This window comes from Oncorhynchus nerka, linkage group LG5 (genome assembly GCF_034236695.1).
Source record: "Oncorhynchus nerka isolate Pitt River linkage group LG5, Oner_Uvic_2.0, whole genome shotgun sequence".
Classification (NCBI taxonomy): domain Eukaryota; kingdom Metazoa; phylum Chordata; class Actinopteri; order Salmoniformes; family Salmonidae; genus Oncorhynchus; species Oncorhynchus nerka.
The window spans coordinates 58724899-58741478 of NC_088400.1; the positions used below are offsets into that span (position 1 = coordinate 58724899).

General features: G+C 40.0%; 1 protein-coding gene across 1 annotated transcript in view; it reads left to right on the top strand.

Moving 5' to 3' along the window:
• Nucleotides 1–12559, top strand: part of LOC115129733 (gamma-aminobutyric acid receptor subunit beta-3-like) — a 52368-nt gene extending 39809 nt beyond the window's left edge. The window contains exons 8-10 of the mRNA XM_029660401.2: nucleotides 3448–3600; nucleotides 7917–8164; nucleotides 9067–12559. Coding sequence (XP_029516261.1) covers nucleotides 3448–3600; nucleotides 7917–8164; nucleotides 9067–9423 — 758 coding nt within the window. The 3' untranslated portion in view covers nucleotides 9424–12559. The remainder of the gene's footprint in view (nucleotides 1–3447; nucleotides 3601–7916; nucleotides 8165–9066) is intronic.
• The last annotated feature ends 4021 nt before the right edge of the window (nucleotides 12560–16580 follow it).

Below are 16580 nucleotides of genomic sequence, written 5' to 3' on the forward strand. Positions count from 1 at the left end.
GGTCCTCTGTCTCTCTTCTCCCTGGCTCCTCAGTCTGGTCCTCTGTCTCCCCTCTCCCTGGCTCCTCTGAGGACCCCTGCATCATACTTCAAAGGCCTGTCTCCCTCCCCGAGCCTGGCTAAAGACCAACTTTCCTCCATGTGCTGCGGTTGCTTGCTTCACTCACACAGACTCACACAGGAGCAGTGAAGGATGGTAGGATGGCAATTACCCAGCTGTTTTCTTCAGCTTTTTAATAGAGAGAAGCCATGGAGAAGCAGCCTGGGAAACAGGGCATCAGAAATTCATGTAGAAAATAAGGCCCAGAGCATCAATTATTCCCCTCCAAGCTCACAAGGAAACATCGCCATAATGATTTCAAGTTTCAAGGTGTAATGTCATGTACAGCTCCAGAACCAAGTGGAGAACATGTCTGTCAACGATTCCTAGACACCATCATCATTACTATTTGTGAAATGCCTATCTTGAACCCAACACAGGAAATAAAAAATAAGAAAAACACAAGAAAGTAAGTAAGCATATTTTATACAGGGTCAGTCAATTCCAGTACCATATTTACAATGTGCAGTGATACTGGAGTAGTAGAGGTAGATATGTATAGGGGTAAGGCATATATTATAAACCGGAGTAGTTTCAGCATGTATGTGAGTGGGTGTGTGGGTGTGTAGAGTCATTGTAAATGTGTGAGCACATTATGAATTGAGTGTTTGTGTGTTGGAGTGTCAGGGTGCGTGAGTGTGAATAGAGAAAGTGCGAAAATGTAAATAAATGAAATACAAAGGTCAACTCAGATTGGTTGTTTCAGATGAGTTGTTTCCACATGCTTTTCCCCCCTCTCACTTTAGCAGTGGATAAAGGGGATCTCTGTTGAACTGGTGAACGTTGTCAGAACGTTGTTGGACAATCGCACCCTTACATTATGAGAATTTTCACGCTGTGGTCGTCATGGGTGTTGTCATGGTTACCATATCACCATCACCATCCTCCTCTATTCCGTCCTCTCCTCTCCTCCTCCTCATCCCCCTCTTCCTCCTCCTCATAACATACGGTGTACTCTCCCACTTGCTGACAAACGTCCAGACACAGCTAGTGTGAACGCTTAGTTGCACACCTACATCCTCTGTATCACCAATCTTCTTTCAACACCTACTTTCGCCTCCCACTATCTCTCGCATAATGTTACCATTCTTAAAGGGACAGTTCCCTTCCATGACAATTAAAAAATATATATATTTCACCTTTATTTAACCAGGTAGGCAAGTTGAGAACAAGTTCTCATTTACAATTGCGACCTGGCCAAGATAAAGCAAAGAAGTTCAACACATACAACGACACAGAGTTACACATGGAGTAAAACAAACATACAGTCAATAATACAGTAGAAACAAGTCTATATACGATGTGAGCAAATGAGGTGAGATAAGGGAGGTAAAGGCAAAAAAAAAAGGCCATGGTGGCAAAGTAAATACAATATAGCAAGTAAAACACTGGAATGGTAGATTTGCAGTGGAAGAATGTGCAAAGTAGAAATTAAAATAATGGGGTGCAAAGGAGCAAAATAAATAAATAAAATAAAATAAATACAGCAGGGAAAGAGGTAGTTGTTTGGGCTAAATTATAGGTGGGCTATGTACAGGTGCAGTAATCTGTGAGCTGCTCTGACAGCTGGTGCTTAAAGCTAGTGAGGGAGATAAGTGTTTCCAGTTTCAGAGATTTTTGTAGTTCGTTCCAGTCATTGGGCAGCAGAGAATTGGAAGGAGAGGCGGCCAAAGAAAGAATTGGTTTTGGGGGTGACCAGAGAGATATACCTGCTGGAGCGCGTGCTACAGGTGGGTGATGCTATGGTGACCAGCGAGCAGGGTCTTGTTGATGACATGGAGCCAGTGGGTTTGGCGACGAGTATGAAGCGAGGGCAAGCCAACGAGAGCGTACAGGTCGCAATGGTGGGTAGTATATGGGGCTTTGGTGACAAAACGGATGGCACTGTGATAGACTGCATCCAATTGGTTGAGTAGGGTATTGGAGGCTATTTTGTAAATGACATCGCCGAAGTCGAGGATTGGTAGGATGGTCAGTTTTACAAGGGTATGTTTGGCAGCATGAGTGAAGGATGCTTTGTTGCGAAATAGGAAGCCAATTCTAGATTTATCTTTGGATTGGAGATGTTTGATGTGGGTCTGGAAGGAGAGTTTACAGTCTAACCAGACACCTAGGTATTTGTAGTTGTCCACGTATTCTAAGTCAGAGCCGTCCAGAGTAGTGATGTTAGACAGGCGGGCAGGTGCAGGCAGCGATCGGTTGAAGAGCATGCATTTAGTTTTACTTGTATTTTAAGAGCAATTGGAGGCCATGGAAGAAGGCTGTATGGCATTGAAGCTTGCCTGGAGGGTTGTTAACACAATGTCCAAAGAAGGGCCAGAAGTATACAGAATGGTGTCGTCTGCGAAGAGGTGGATCAGAGACTCACCAGCAGCAAGAGCGACATCTTTGATGTATACAGAGAATAGAGTCGGTCCAAGAATTGAACCCTGTGGCACCCCCACGAATGTGCCTCGTCTCACGTATACAGTACATGGACAGCAATCCATGGATCCAGATAGTTTCTGATCCGAGAGTTTTGATTGGTTTGTTTAGTTTTTTTTGTGTGCAAATCAATGGGAGTTTTATGATCTATGTTAGCGTGATTTAAATCCCATGCTTACATAAATAGCCACGGTAATGTGTGGTCTGGAGGATATTTTTTTAGGTCAACTTGTCGTAATAGCAGTGGAAGGACTTCCTCCTATCGCTTAGAGGTGTACAACTGACACCCTTGAGTATTGCATTGCTTCTGGTACTCGTTTGTCCTTGGCTCTTAATGGATCAATAAGTGTCATTGATTGGCTGAGGAGTCCACACACTTGGATACCCAGATGTTAATTCGTCTCTGATTAACAAGGCAAGACATGGACGAAAACCAGCAGACGCTACGACCCTTGAGGACCAGAGTCATGCATCACTGGTTTAATGCTATACAGAGATGAATGTGCACTATACATTCAACTCAAATGGTAATTTATGACGACAGATATGTGATGAATCAGAAAGTGTGTTTTTCATGAGCCAGGTCAGAGAAGAAATACATACATTACCAAAAGCCTAACATATCAATCTCCAAGACTTTTATACATGCATAAATTATAAAATAATATATGTCGATTGAAAGTGCAACATTTTCTTTCATCACAGTTAGTATTGAAATATTTTATTATTTGCCTCGCATTCATCGCCAACGTGTGTCAAATTGTTGTGAAGTATGGTTCAAGGATGCTTGTTTCCATGGTGATAAATCCAACCCATGCTGCCATTGCCATAGAAACAAAAACAAAAACACGAGGTGTTCCATAATGCTCCTCGAACCAAGAAGTCGTTCATTCTGTTCAACCTCTCAACATCCTGTTTTCATAGGTGCCTACCCACGACTGTCTTTGAGCTTCAAGCTAAAGAGGAACATTGGCTACTTTATCCTGCAGACCTACATGCCCTCCATCCTGATCACCATCTTGTCCTGGGTCTCCTTCTGGATCAATTACGATGCCTCGGCTGCAAGAGTGGCATTAGGTAGGTGTACAAGCACCATATGTTACACATTGTACAATATTAACAAGTATCTGAATACTGTTTCCCTATTATTGTGACTGATCCCAACATCCCACTAGTTATACAGTTTTAGAAGAAAAGGGGCTATCTAGAACTAAAAAGGGTTATTCGGCTGTCCCCACAGGATAACCCTTTGAATAACCCTTTTTGGTTCCAGGTAGAACCCTTTTGCATTCCATGTAGAACCCTTTCCACAGATGGTTCTACATGGAACCCAAAAGGGTTCTACCTGGAACCAAAAAGGGTTCATCTACCTGGAACCAAAAAGGGGACAACCGAAGAACGCTTTTGGAACCCTTTTGTAGGGCCACACATACAGTCTAGTCCATGAGATAATTATACTCTAATTCTATTTTGATGGTCTACTCTGTATTACTGAATGGACAGATTCCCCTGCACTCTCTCATGAACATAAAGCAGAGAATTGGGAGGTCTTTGCAAAGGCCTGCAATATCCGGTGGCTTGCTAATAAGGAGTCCACCAGAGAAGAACATTAACTCCCTCAGTGATATATCATTATGGGATTTCCGTTGCCACCCAGAAGGGTGCTTTGTGGAGGCTGCATGCCGGTAAGAGCAGCAATCAAGATATCAATGCAGTGGGAGAACAATTGAATTGTTTGAAGGTAAAATTGATTAGGGAGCCGTGTTCCAGTGAATTCCAAATCCAGACGACCCACTTGGCCCTAATCTTGTTCCAGCACATTTTCTTCACTCTCTCGTGGAGTACCTTTAATCAATAACTCTGAGCAAAAGAAATAAAACTCCCCGTTCAGTATGTACATTTTAGCAGCCTCTCTTATCCTGAGCAATTTTAAAGTAATGAGTGCATACATTTTCATTGAATTGAACTCACATCCCTCAGCGTTGCAAGCATCGTGCTGTACCAGCTGAGCCACACAGGACCTGCAGTGTGTTCAGTGTAGCTCACCTTCTGCATGCGTTCAGTGGTGTACAGGATGCAAGGTGCAGGGAATGCAGGGTACAATAACCTGGACCTGTACATGCAGTGTTCAGCGATGTAACACTCCGGAAGTTTGTTCAAAGTACCAGAGCTGTTCCATGTACTGGTGCTGTTTAAAGTACTGTATTCATTTGGTTAAATGTCCTCTAGAGTTGCTAAGGCTCTGCGGTCATACTTCCTCACTTTTAGACTAGAGTATCTTCTGACACCTTAGAGACACTTAAGTGTGGACTAAATCTCATTTCTTGATAACCTCGTAACCCCCCCAATTTCAGAGAACAGACGATGGGGATAATTTATCGATAATGCCGTTAGCAAGCAGAGTGCTACAGGATCTGAAGTCATTTGCACGATGCTTTAGTGGCTCCTTCCTGATGATTATGCAGCAGAAATAGAGTAGGGAGTCTGTCTGAAACATACAATTAGATAGACATTAAAGGAGCAGTCTGGGATTGGTAGATCAATTTTTGAACTTTTAAATGAGTGATATATATATATACATACATACATACATACATACATATACATACATACATATACATACATACATACATACATATACATACATACATATACATACATACATACATACATATACATACATACATACATACATACATACATACATACATACATACATACATACATACATACATACATACATACATACATACATACATACATACATATACATACACACACACACACACACACACACACACACACACACACACACACACACACACACACACACACACACACACACATACATGTATATATACCCATTGATTCTTATAAATGCCTCTTGAGCTTAGTTTTAACTGTCATACCCCATCAGAAACCAATGTATTAGCTTGTTTTATGCCATAGTTTGTAAACAATGGAATGGTAAACATACACTGTATAGCCAAACAACATGGCTGCAACTACCATTTTGGCATCATCTATGGTCAGACCTTAGCACCAAAGTGACTTACAGTCATGAGTGCATACATTTGACATGGCCTTGGGAATTTAACCCACAACGCTGGCGGTGCAAGCGCTATGCTCTACCAACTGAGCCATACAGGATCACATACTGTAGGCTCTAAAGCACAGTATAGGCTCTATACCACAGTAATTACCAGTAGACTAACCCAAATAGTTCATTGTTCAGTAGCAGACCAGTATGTTAGCAGATGTGGAGTACTTACCACTTTCTAATTTTTGGGAGGTACTATTTAAATGCATAATACCTACACACTTTTTGGGAAGTACTATTTAAATGCATAATACCTACACACCTTTTGGGAAGTACTATTTAAATGCATAATACCTACACACCTTTTGGGAAGTACTATTTAAATGCATAATACCTATACACCTTTTGGGAAGTACTATTTAAATGCATAATACCTACACACCTTTTGGGAAGTACTATTTAAATGCATAATACCTACACACCTTTTGGGAAATACTATTTAAATGCATAATACCTACACGCCTTTTGGGAGGTACTATTTAAATGCATAATACCTATACACCTTTTGGGAGGTACTATTTAAATGCATAATACCTATACACCTTTTGGGAAGTACTATTTAAATGCATAATACCTACACACCTTTTGGGAGGTACTATTTAAATGCATAATACCTACACACCTTTTGGGAAGTACTATTTAAATGCATAATACCTATACACCTTTTGGGAGGTACTATTTAAATGCATAATACCTATACACCTTTTGGGAAGTACTATTTAAATGCATAATACCTACACACCTTTTGGGAGGTACTATTTAAATGCATAATACCTATACACCTTTTGGGAGGTACTATTTAAATGAACAATGCCTGACATTTTTCCTTTGAAAGTGGCTAGAGAGAGAGAGAGAGAGAGAGAGAGAAGCTCCATAAAAATATATTTATCCCCAGAGAGTCCGGTCTCCTGATGAAAAAGAAGGGAGGCCCATGGGCACATGGCCCTGTGATTAAATTGTCAGGTCGGTGGGTGCAGTGAAGGACAGAGAGTAATAGAACACCGGGAACACCGATAAAGAACATGGCTGCCGTTCAGCAAAACCACAGAGATCGTTGCAATGAGTAAAAGCAAAAGGGGAGAATGCTGCTGTTCCTCAGAGAGAGAGAAACACACACACACACACACTGTCACAGCAAACCGGTAATACTTAACTGTCTCCTTTAATGTTCCAATAAATCAAGGAAAGGGCCAGATTGATCCTACACTCTAACTACCTCCAGTGTGGCTTTATGACAGTACTAGCTACTGATACACATGGTTTATATTTCTTGTCAAAGAAAATACATGTTACTATTTTATTTTAGGTCAGTTTTCCTACATATGTGTTTCTGCACGGACAACAGATTTATTTTTTATTTTATTTTACCTTTATTTAACTAGGCAAGTCAGTTAAGAACAAATTCTTATTTTCAATGACGGCCTAGGAACAGTGGGTTAACTGCCTGTTCAGGGGCAGAACAACAGATTTGTACCTTGTCAGCTCGGGGGTTTGAACTTGCAACCTTCCGGTTACAAGACCAACGCTCTAACCACTAGGCTACTAGGCATGCCTAGCATGTGCAAAGAATGCATTGTTTCCATTTAGGGGCCTTTCTTTAGGACAGAATGTGTAGTATATTTAACATGAGACATTCAATTCAACTCCTTCCACAGTTAAAATGTCACTCACAGCTGGAGGCTGAATGTACACAATTATTCAACGAGTTATTTGAGGTTGGTGGTGTCCGAGGGGCAAGTAGAGGACTAACTTTTGAATTTCTATTCGGGGAGGTTATTATCTCTGATTTTGGCTCAGAGCACAACAAGACGAGCAAGTCCCATTCGTTATATACTGTAGCCAACTCTTCTACCATTGTCACGTCATGCATGTTTTGGAGGAGGAGTTAATTGGCAAAAGCACAAACAGACTGGAGCACCAGGCTACAACGAGGCAATCTGAGGCTAAAATTCTATCAAATAATATTCCCCTCTGTTCTGGGAAGTGGTTTGGTTGGAACATAATTAGAAATAATTAGTAGACTGCAAATTGACCACAAGAATCTCAAACAGACATAATGTTTGACTAAAACATAATTATTTAAAATCTTGCTTAAATTTGTATAGGATCACGTGTCTCTCCATTAAGCATGGGGATACTTGGGAACAGATTGATTTAATTCAAATGACTTGGAGCTGATTTCCTGACTTTTTTTTACAGTCTTTATGTCCAACAATGAAAATGTAAAAAATTATCTGAAAACTTGTGGGGGCCAGTTGGGGAACCCTGCCTTAAACTGTCAATTGTAATCCAGGGATCACCACTGTGCTCACCATGACCACCATCAACACCCATCTGAGAGAGACGCTCCCCAAGATCCCCTACGTCAAGGCCATTGACATGTACCTGATGGGCTGCTTCGTCATGGTCTTCCTGGCCCTGCTGGAGTATGCCTTCGTCAACTATATCTTCTTCGGCCGTGGGCCACAGATGCAGAAGAAGCTGGCAGAAAAAGCCGAGAGGGCCAACAACGAGAGGGCGGCCAAATATGACACCAATCGGGTAAGTCGTTCATGAAGATCTCTGTCGAGACGCTCTAACTTCTTCAAAGTTCTTCCAAGTTTCTTGGGTTTCAGGTTGAGAAGTTGTCGGGCGTTATCTTTGCAGTCCGCACACTCTTACGACGGCAGATCAGAAACTCTATAAATATGGTGTTGTGTTTCTTGTGGTTAGTCTCCTCAGGAAGGAGGTAAAACGTCATCTCTTAAGCTGACTAAGCAGCCTAATAGAGCAAAAACGCTCCGTGTCTCACAGTCGGTGAGTCTTGACCAGCGGACACATATTTTTTTTCACTATCTGTCTGACTTGTTTGTCACAATTGACTGACATTACATTTATTTTATTTTTTCATGTCCGCATGAAAATTTAATGAGTCTGTACGTGTCACTTGTTACCTAAGTTGCCATTGTCCTTTTTCAACTTCTGGTTTGACATTTGCATGTCCAATGCAACCTGCAAGCCCTATGTTCTGTAGTGTTGCTAGAAAACGGATATTGTGCTGTGTTGTCCATTCAAACGTTCATTCAAAGTGACCTCATTCCTACATAGTCTCATATCTTGATTCTCCAATGTATGTCATTGGTCTAAATCAGTGGTTCTCAATCCTGGTCCTGGGAACCCAAAGGGGTGCACATGATTATTTTTTCCCTAGCACTACACACCTGATTCAAATGATCAACTCATCAAAAGGCTTTGATGATTTGAATCAGGTGTGTAGTGCTAGGGCAAAAACAAAAATGTGTACCCCTTTGGGTCCCCAGGACCAGGATTGAGAACCACAGGTCTAAATGGGTATATAATGAACATATTTCCGGTTCTCATCTCACCCTTGAACCTGTCCAGAGCAGGACCATCATGTTGTTGTAGCTCCAGATCATACATCAATCATCTACTTCTATCTCCAGGCGGAGTCCCACGGTAATATCCTGCTGACCACCCTGGAGATCCACAACGAGGTGGCAGGAAATGAGGTCACCACCAGCCTGGCGGACAGCAGGAACTCCTCCGTCATGGGATTTGACAACACCAGCACAGGTACCGGCGTCCAGTGCAGGAAGGCGAGCCGGGCCTCGGGTCCTCGCCATAGCCTCGACAGGCACGCCCAGCTCAAGAGGCACAAACTGCGGCGGCGCTCGTCGCAACTCAAAATCAAAATCCCTGACCTGACGGACGTAAACGCCATCGACAGGTGGTCGCGGATTATCTTCCCCTCCGTTTTCTCCCTCTTTAATCTAATCTACTGGATGTATTATGTCAACTGATTGACTGATTTTAGGGTTAGATGGTGTTGTCATTTTTTTTTGTTTTCCTTCGTCATCATTTTGTCTTTTTTTTTTACGTGATAGGAAATGTTTTCGAAAAACAAAGGACTGCCTCTATGTAACACAGACAAACTGCTTTGACCCCTTTGTTCAAGGTTTTATATTTGCAGTCGTACTCAAATTGTGGATTGCGGTGGGATTGCTAATTCTTTTTTTTTGTACAGAACTATGTAGATAAATACCCATACTGTAGGACTGGGACTGTATACTTCCCAGTCTTTTTGCCCTCTCTGCAGTTTGATAATGTTCTTTATACCCATTTCAATTTGTGCAATCTGCAAGAAAGAAAAGGTAACCATAACATTTTTTTTTTTAACAAACCCAAATAAAATACAAATGTTATGTAATGTATTATGCACATACACAATGAATTGTGGTGTATACTTGATCATTATTTACATTTGATTTGTTATGAATGCGGATCAATGCAAAAAATATGTACTCATGTTTTGTGATGCTTGTCATCTTTATCACGTATATATTTTTTGTCTTGGTCAGATAATATCATTTTCAAGTGCACATACAGTATTTGCATATTTTACAGTGAAGTGGTCTTGTTTCTGTATGTCTATGTACAGTGTATTATTATTAGTAGTAGTAGTAGTAATAGTAGTAGTAGTATTGCTATTATTATTATTATTATCATCATTATTATTATTATTATTACTATTATTATTATTATTACATACTGAACTATAATATTTTAACACAGGTGCAAATTAATGTCTAGGGTTGAGGGTTATAATATCTCAGGTTCTGGATTTTGCTAATTTGGCGTCCAATAAGTTTTCAAAATCCTGTCAAGCAGTCTTGCAATTGGAATATTGATTGGTAATCTAAACATACCCACCACTGCACTCAATGAATATGTCACGGTTCACATCTTTTCTACCTGATATTGTGAATGCATGACAGGATTTCACTCAGTAAATTGACTGCATTCCTTTAAATCAGCTCCACCTTTGATACTGTAGCTGTTGAACTCTCCTGCCAATGGCCTTGCACTATATACTGTATAACATGTCTTTGTGAAATATTCTGATATTTTTGTAAGGTGTAACGTTGACTATAACTACAGTATGTTAACTCCCTCTCTTGCGCGCTAGCATTGTAGACCATAGATTCCCTCTGTTCACAACATTCCATGGAAGTGGCAGGGTTGAGGGATTGTTTGGTTTTGACCATTTGACTGATCTTTACTGCTGAAATGACCTCCAACTGTAAATATAATGTATATAACATGTGATGTAAAGTGTGCACATTTTTATTTGGAGTTGTCTAATTAGTTGTCTGTTTTATAAGACAATGTGAAATACCGATGACATTTGTCCTCTTTAAATGCTTGAACATCTATTGAATTAACATATGGGGTTGATCATATTTTTTTTTTATAAGCAATGAATGCCATGAGAGACTATCTTATCAAATGCACAGCCAATATAAATAACACAACAAAACGCATTGTAAATCAAGGTCATTGCGACCACTGATAGCGGCATATCATCGTCATCCATTTCTATAATCTATTCTGCACAGCTATCAAAGAAGCACATATGATGTATTAGTCTCTCAGTATACAACTGATGCATGAATTCTGTTCTACAGGGCAAGGACAACGAGCCATAGTCATTAGATTGTAACCGAACATCGAACACATCCCATGAGGAAATGTAATCAACGGCATGGGAGTAGCTAACATTTGGTGAAACATTGCCATTGTCCATATCATGCTGCTCTGGGCGAGAGAACATGCCTAGATGGCACTGTCTCTTGTTTCTCTATGCATGTTATATCGCATGAGTAGTGGCGATAATTTTTTTTTAAAAAGAACCTTAACCCTATCATCTTAGACCTGTATCTCAGGTTACAAGTACAGTTCAAGAGGATTGTGATAAACTGCCAGTCTCTGGTTGGTTACAGAACAACCAATCATATCCTGGGGTCAATGGCTGGGATTCACAACGACAGTCTTCAAAAATATAACACATTTATATACGCATAAAGAATAAATCGTGCGCCCATGTATTTTACCATTACCAACTTGCAGCCAATTGCTTATAGTAGTGACATGTATCTCTGGTATGTAAATACACTTTGCTACTTGATCATTAAGCTTGTTGTGTGTTTTGGGTTTGAGTGATACAATGGCAGAGTGTGTGTGGTTACACACGCTGGCCTTTAAACAGTTACAGACTCTGTGGTTTCCCGTCCCTTTTCTACTGTGTAGATGAGGCAGTGTTGGCTGGGTCTTGGTGTAAGATGACTAATATCCCTTGTTCTTGGCGTAAGATAGGTAATATCTCTTGGTCTTGGTGTAAGATGAGTCATTTCTCTTGGTCTTGGTGCAAGATGAATAAAATATCTTGGTCTTGGTGAAAGATGAATACAAAATCTTGGTCTTGGTGAAAGATGAATAAAATATATTGGTCTTGGTGTAAGATGAATAAAATATCTTGGTCTTGGTGTACGATGAATAAAATATCTTGGTCTTGGTGTACGATGAGTAATCTTTCCCGAGATGCAAAGACTTGAGTTAGCCATTCAGAGCTAATGCCTAGTCTTTAGCTCAGAGGGCTAACACAGTCTTGTGGCATGCAAGAGACCTGGGTTTGAATCCCGGTCAGTCACATTGGCACATTCAATCTGACACTGTTTCATGCATTACGTGCACTCATCATTGCTGGCTTCTAATGTTGTCTGGCCCATTATGGAATGTCAACATGTTCTGTTCTGCCATAAATGTATTTAGGTATAGATATCTGTGTTTGTTTTTCTCCCTTATTTATTTAGGTTATAATGTTGCTCTATTCATGAAATAATATCAATTGTATGACAGTAATATCTGGTTTTGCATCCATTCAAATCAATGATTTCTGTAGCACACCTGTTATACGCTATAGCAACAGGATGAACAATGGACAGACGTCAGAGACAACATTTCTTGTTCCTAATGCATTTCTGTTGAATGATTGAATCTAGAAAAAGCTCAATAGTTTATGATTTATATGTCCGGTGAAGATAAACAAATGATTACCAGTATTCCTGGATTGTGATTAAAACCGTATTTATCAATGAATTTGTGTGTGTTGGATGTTGGATGTTCTGATGTGCCATTGGCGACTTTAAATACACAAAATATTTGTTCATAGCCATGTACACTGAATAGAATTGCATTTTAAATCTCACAGTGTACATATTAACTCTCAAGGAAGTGTTGCCTTTGCAATACTCAAAAGGGTTCATTTAACACTGGATTAGTGGGATTCATGTGTACACTGAACGTGTTACATTTAACACTGTCCCAGTTGAATTTGCTATGTACAATTATGATCTTTGACGGCAATCATGGACTGTAGGTCTGTGCCTCCTACAAATTGGGTATTCATACTGTAGTACATGTCCAAAAAATGCTTCACACTCTGCCTCTCCACCATCTAGCTTGATTAACCTTTGCGCACCGAACCCGTTAGCGGTATGACATTCGACAACATACGCTACATAAATAGTCATATTAAACATTCATGAAAATACAAGTGTCTCACATGTTTCGAAAGCCTAGAATCTTGCTAATCCAACTGCGTTGTCAGATTTAAAAAAGGATTTACTGTGAAAGAATACGATGTGATTATCTGAGGATAGAGCCCCATAAAAAACAACTATTTCAACCAGCACAGGCGTAACAAAATCACAAACTGCAATAAAATAAATTGTTTACTGTTGAAGATCTTCCTCTGTTTGCAATCCCAATGCTCATTGTTACACAATGAATGGTCTTTTGTTTGATAAAATCCATTTTTATAGCCTAACACGAAACATTTTGTGAACCGCTTGTGTCGTGAATTCCATTTTCGACAACACATTCAATGTAAATACACACACTAAACGTGACTTTTCCAGTCATGTTTGGTTTCATTGCAATCAACTGGTTTATTTGTAACACAACCAAACCTGATGGGTCATTTCGCGGGACATATTGACTGAAAGAAACCGATTTGAAGACAGCAAGTAATGACATCGTTGTACACCAATAATATGACCGCTGTTTCATTGATTGACTGTATTTTAACCCAATGACCACAGATCGTCTTGAAATCTAGCTGGGTAGATAGCCAATGAGCTGAGGTAAATGACAATATGTAATGTTTATGTGTTGGAAGACCAACCCATGTAGTAAACTCCAGCGTAAAGAGGTTCATTCGCCATTGAAGATTCATACCGGAAGGAGCCACGCATGTTACGCACAGCGTTGTTTTGGTAAAGCGCATCTTCAGCTGTTTATATATCAATCAGCATGGCGACAAGGTCAGGGAAAGCTAAATCTAAGTCTAGATATACAGATGTACACACAATTTTAGAAGAAATTGATTGGGAAAGTGAGACAGAGATTGTTGGAAGGACGATTCATTTAGCGATTCCCAAATGGAGGAATATTTTTTAAACGGAGAGGACATCATTTTGGACTGGTAAGTTCTTCTCATGCTAATGCCGTTGTTTGAAATTAATAATATAAAATATTATTTGTGAAATGAAATAGCCTATTTGAGGCTGTTGAAGGGAGGGCAGGCCCACAACAATGGCCAAAGTGAAATGGAGACAGTAGATACAGCTGGTCTGTTGTAATATAATAAAGATAGTAGATCTAGCTGGTCTGTCATAATATAATAGAGACAGTAGATCTAGCTGAAATGTCATAATATAAAATAGACAGTAGATCTAGCTGGTCTGTCATAATATAATAGAGACAGTAGATCTAGCTGAAATGTCATAATATAAAATAGACAGTAGATCTAGCTGGTCTGTCATAATATAATAGAGACAGTAGATCTAGCTGAAATGTCATAATATAAAATAGACAGTAGATCTAGCTGGTCTGTCATAATATAAATGAGACAGTAGATCTAGCAGGTCTATAATAATATATTCAACCTTATGTTCCCTGTACCCTATATATATATGTTTATTATAACTGTTGATACAGGGCTCATATGTGAAACTATTCTAACTGAACATTTTCTGTCACAGTGACACTGACTCCGAATGGGAGCCCCCAGTGCCAAGGTGTCCTCCTGCCACAAGTGGTGTTCATCTGCCCAAATGTATTTCTGCAAGCATGGATGTGCCTCAGGGCCAAAAGGGCACAGCATGGAGGCATCGCTGTGTTCTTTGCAAAATGAAGTCCCCCATCACCTGCACCACATGCTTGGTGACCATCTGCTTTACAGCAGAAAGAGACTGCTATGGCACCTGGCATCAGCAGCACAATATTGTGTAGAGGACTGAGGGTCTTCTAAATATTGAAAGTGATATTTTGTAAATGTATATATATATATTTCATGTTTTTTCTTCATTTTCTTTTGGGGGGGGTGTTAGAATACCATTTTGGTATTTTGTATATAGTTATTCCATTCAAAATGTATAACTTCACCAATTTGGCCACTTGGGTACATTTGGGCTACTTGTGTGGGACACCTGGGTGACTTCATGATAAATGTCATGTAGCACACTCATTTTGGAAGTTATTATTCTGAAACTTTACACAAGTACAGTTTCCCTCTTATGTTTTTCACTGAAATTGTCCCCATCATCCTATCTGAATCTTTGTTTTGTCTTGTTCATTTTAAAGATGATGATACAACAATAAAAATGAAAAAACATACGTTTTTTTCATTGTATTATCTAAACCAAATCTATTGTGTTATATTCTCCTACATTCAATTCACATTTACACAAACTTCAGAGTGTTTTCTTTCAAATTAAACTAAGAATATGCATATCCTTGGTCCTGGGCCTGAGCTACAGGCATTTAGATTTGGGAATGTCTTCAGGCGGAAATTGAAAAAAGTAGGGGGTAGCTGTAAGAGGTTAAAGCAAAGGCCCTGGGCCGTGACCTACAGTATAAGTATTCCATTACTCTGAAGTTGGACCTGCCAGACATACTGTAAGGAACCATCCACACTATAGGTCAGCCTGCCTGGGGGGAAGCCTTATGCAGCGGCAGAGAACCAACAACACACTTAACCCGCATGGCCCCGGGGGATTAGACTAGTCATAAAGTGCCCCAAAATCAACAACCCATTGCTTAAAACAACCCTTTCCCTTGAAAGTTATAGTAAGTACGGCATCAATGAATCATTGAGTATTTGGCTCCACCTCCTGAATTTATCATACCATACTGTTACTAGTAAAGCCAATAGGGTTTTGTATGCCAAAGTGCAGCCTACTCATTGTGGTTGCTGCCAACAGAACAGCACATCTAAGGAGACATTGAGATGTAACCAATACAAATCACTCATACAGTATAGGCAATATAACATGATGGAGTCATAACTGTTATGACTCTGATTATTACCAGTACCCTTATGGGGCAAGTGGTGTGATTGTGTGGGTTGCATTAGAGGTGGACTATGTTGTGTAGGATAGGTGGTTGATAAATTGGTTGTAGTAACATGCCGGGGGGAAATTATTCTGTATTTCCTGGAGGGGATCTCAACCCAGCATTAGAGTGTACAGCTGTCAGAAAGGTGTCGGAGGCAGCTGTGGAATAATGGTGATACGGAGGCATTGACTAACCAATAGGCACCATTGGGAACTAATTCCCACTTTTCCCACTTTTATTACACCAATGATCAATCTCATTTGATCCATTACTATTATGATTCTTGAATGCAATAGTCCCACGACAAAATACAGCCAATCACAAGCACTCTATGTTGTGATTCAACTTTACACAGTATCGGCATATAATACCTCATATGCAGTGGTTTCAAGAGTTAATCATATACAGTATGCAATATTTATCAACCCTAAGGTACCGTGAGGATCTGGCGACTACATATAGACTGTGGAAATGAATTTCTTCGCAGCCTATCAGTTCTCTCAGGTAGAAAACAATAGTGTATATGAATAATTGCAGGGGAAACTGCTGCGGTAGGCAGTTCAATCCCCAGGCACCCCCATCTTCAATAAGGTTGCTGATGATAGATTTGTACACTTCCTTACTTAAAACTTCATAATGGGATCCATGGATCTCAATCCCAAAGTTGCATTGTGTAACATACCATTATTAGTATCATCTAAGAATAACAGGACTCAGCACT